The sequence below is a fragment of the Cyclopterus lumpus genome, chromosome 20, assembly GCF_009769545.1.
Source record: "Cyclopterus lumpus isolate fCycLum1 chromosome 20, fCycLum1.pri, whole genome shotgun sequence".
Classification (NCBI taxonomy): domain Eukaryota; kingdom Metazoa; phylum Chordata; class Actinopteri; order Perciformes; family Cyclopteridae; genus Cyclopterus; species Cyclopterus lumpus.
Genome location: NC_046985.1, coordinates 2,114,308 through 2,116,343, shown reverse-complemented (window position 1 = coordinate 2,116,343; position 2,036 = coordinate 2,114,308). Strand labels below are relative to the sequence as shown.

General features: G+C 44.3%; 1 protein-coding gene across 1 annotated transcript in view; it reads right to left on the bottom strand.

The window, feature by feature from the left end:
• cnksr2a (connector enhancer of kinase suppressor of Ras 2a) overlaps positions 1-2,036 on the bottom strand; it is a 32,110-nt gene extending 30,074 nt beyond the window's left edge. The window contains exon 1 of the mRNA XM_034560249.1: positions 1,973-2,036. Within this exon, the coding sequence (XP_034416140.1) occupies positions 1,973-2,036 (64 nt within the window). The remainder of the gene's footprint in view (positions 1-1,972) is intronic.

The window sequence follows — 2,036 nt, the reverse complement described above, 5'->3', positions numbered from 1 at the left end:
ATCGACGTGCACCACTCCCATGGTGCGTTAGCCTCGGACGTGCCGATGCAACGCTGACGACGTGCAAACCTTCTGGCCCCAAACGCCTGTGTGCATATGTGAGCCGGGCACGTCACACACACACACACACACACACACACACACACACACACACACAAATATGGTATATCATGTTTCCCTCTGTCGCCACAGACACACCCAACAGACTCTGCATGAACCGAATACCATACTAAAGCAACGTGTGTTGTGTGTGTGTGTGTGTGTGTATATGTGTGTGTGTGTGTGTGTGTGAGTGCAAATGTCCGAGGACCCGGGTGCAGCCTTCTGTTCAGAGCGGGTGTGTGTGTGTCTGTCAGCTGTTCTGCACAGACGGTCTGGGACGAACAACTCACCATCCACCCACACACACACACACACACACACACACACACACACACACACACACACACACGCACACACACACACACACACACACACAGGGGCACACGTGAACACATGCCATATGCACATGACCAACTAATAACCCATCCAATGATGAGGCTCTGACACAGAACAATCATGTAAACAAATCTCTGTCACGATGTATTGAAGTGTGTGAGTCAACAAAATATTTTTTATGCAACAAACAAACACGATGAATAACAATTATTTATAATATCGGTGTGTCTTTATTAGTCTTTTTCTTCCTTGTGGGACGGTCAGAAGGTCGTAAAGGTCAAAACGTGTGTCAAGCTGCAGGTAACATCTTAAACAAAAAACATTACGCCGACTGGCCAGATGGGGGCGCTGTGATTCATAAACGTCTTTAAACTGGCGAGAAGTCACTGAAACATCGCTCTCCCAAAAGTTGTGAACATACGTCATTTAAGAAGGTATAAAATCAACAATAATTTGCTTTAAATTTCAGAAATTATTTGGGGAGAATTAGTTGCGTTTATGATGAAACTGATGTTATATTTTAATGTGATTAAAATGGATCATATTGATATATTAACGATAGACGAACCGCAGACAATAACAACAGATCTTATCGTCTTTAATGTGTAATTTTAAGGAAGTATTGCCACCTCTGTGTTCATGAAGAACTTTGTGCTCTTTGAAGTTATTTGACGACTATTAGTTAATAACTAAGAAAATAAAAAGTCCTCTCTGGCTTGCAGATGATGCGTTCAGGTACTCGTCACCAATGGAGTCAAACTTTACTGATACAATCCCTAATTTACACAACTCCAAAAACAGAAGGTTTTCTTTAAGCTCAACATATTTTTGGATGGATCCTACAACTAATACAGGTCCCTGTTGGACCCCCTGAACACTGATCTTCATGAACTGGTCATAAATTACTTTTTTTAATGGAACTACAGGATATTAAATTAGACTAAATTGTTTTCCATCATGAATTATGAATGACTGGTCGGGTCACATATACTCATATAAATACATATAAAACTACATTTCATTTTTAGATAAATATACTCATTTAGTTGTTCCCCAAATCTCCGTTTCACATTATTATAATAACTGAATTTAAATAGTTTATAAGTCTGAGAGGAAAAGAGAATTAGAGCTCCATCCTGCTTCATGAGTCGCATGTTAAACAAGCTGCTAGTTCAGCACCTGATGTGAGGGGGGAGGGGGGGGGGGGGGGGAGGGGGGGGGGGGGTGCTCCTATGTGCCCCCACATTCACGAGTCCCTAAAGACGCCCCTGCTCAGCAGTGAAGTTTGGCTGGGTTTCCTCCTGTCAATCACACATTACATCATCACCCACTGATCATCAGGTGATGATGCATGCACACGCACACGCGCGCACACACACACACGCACACACACACGCACACGCACACACACACGCCTCCCACGCAGCATAACATTGTCCAGCCTTCCTCTGTCTGCCCTGCATTACCGTTAATCAGTCATGATCACTCAGTGTGAGTGCGTGCGTGCGTGCGTGCGCGTGTCACGACAGCCTACCTTTCATCCAGTCCACCACCTGGCTCGCGCTCCATTTGCTCACCGGCTCCATCACCAGCGCCAT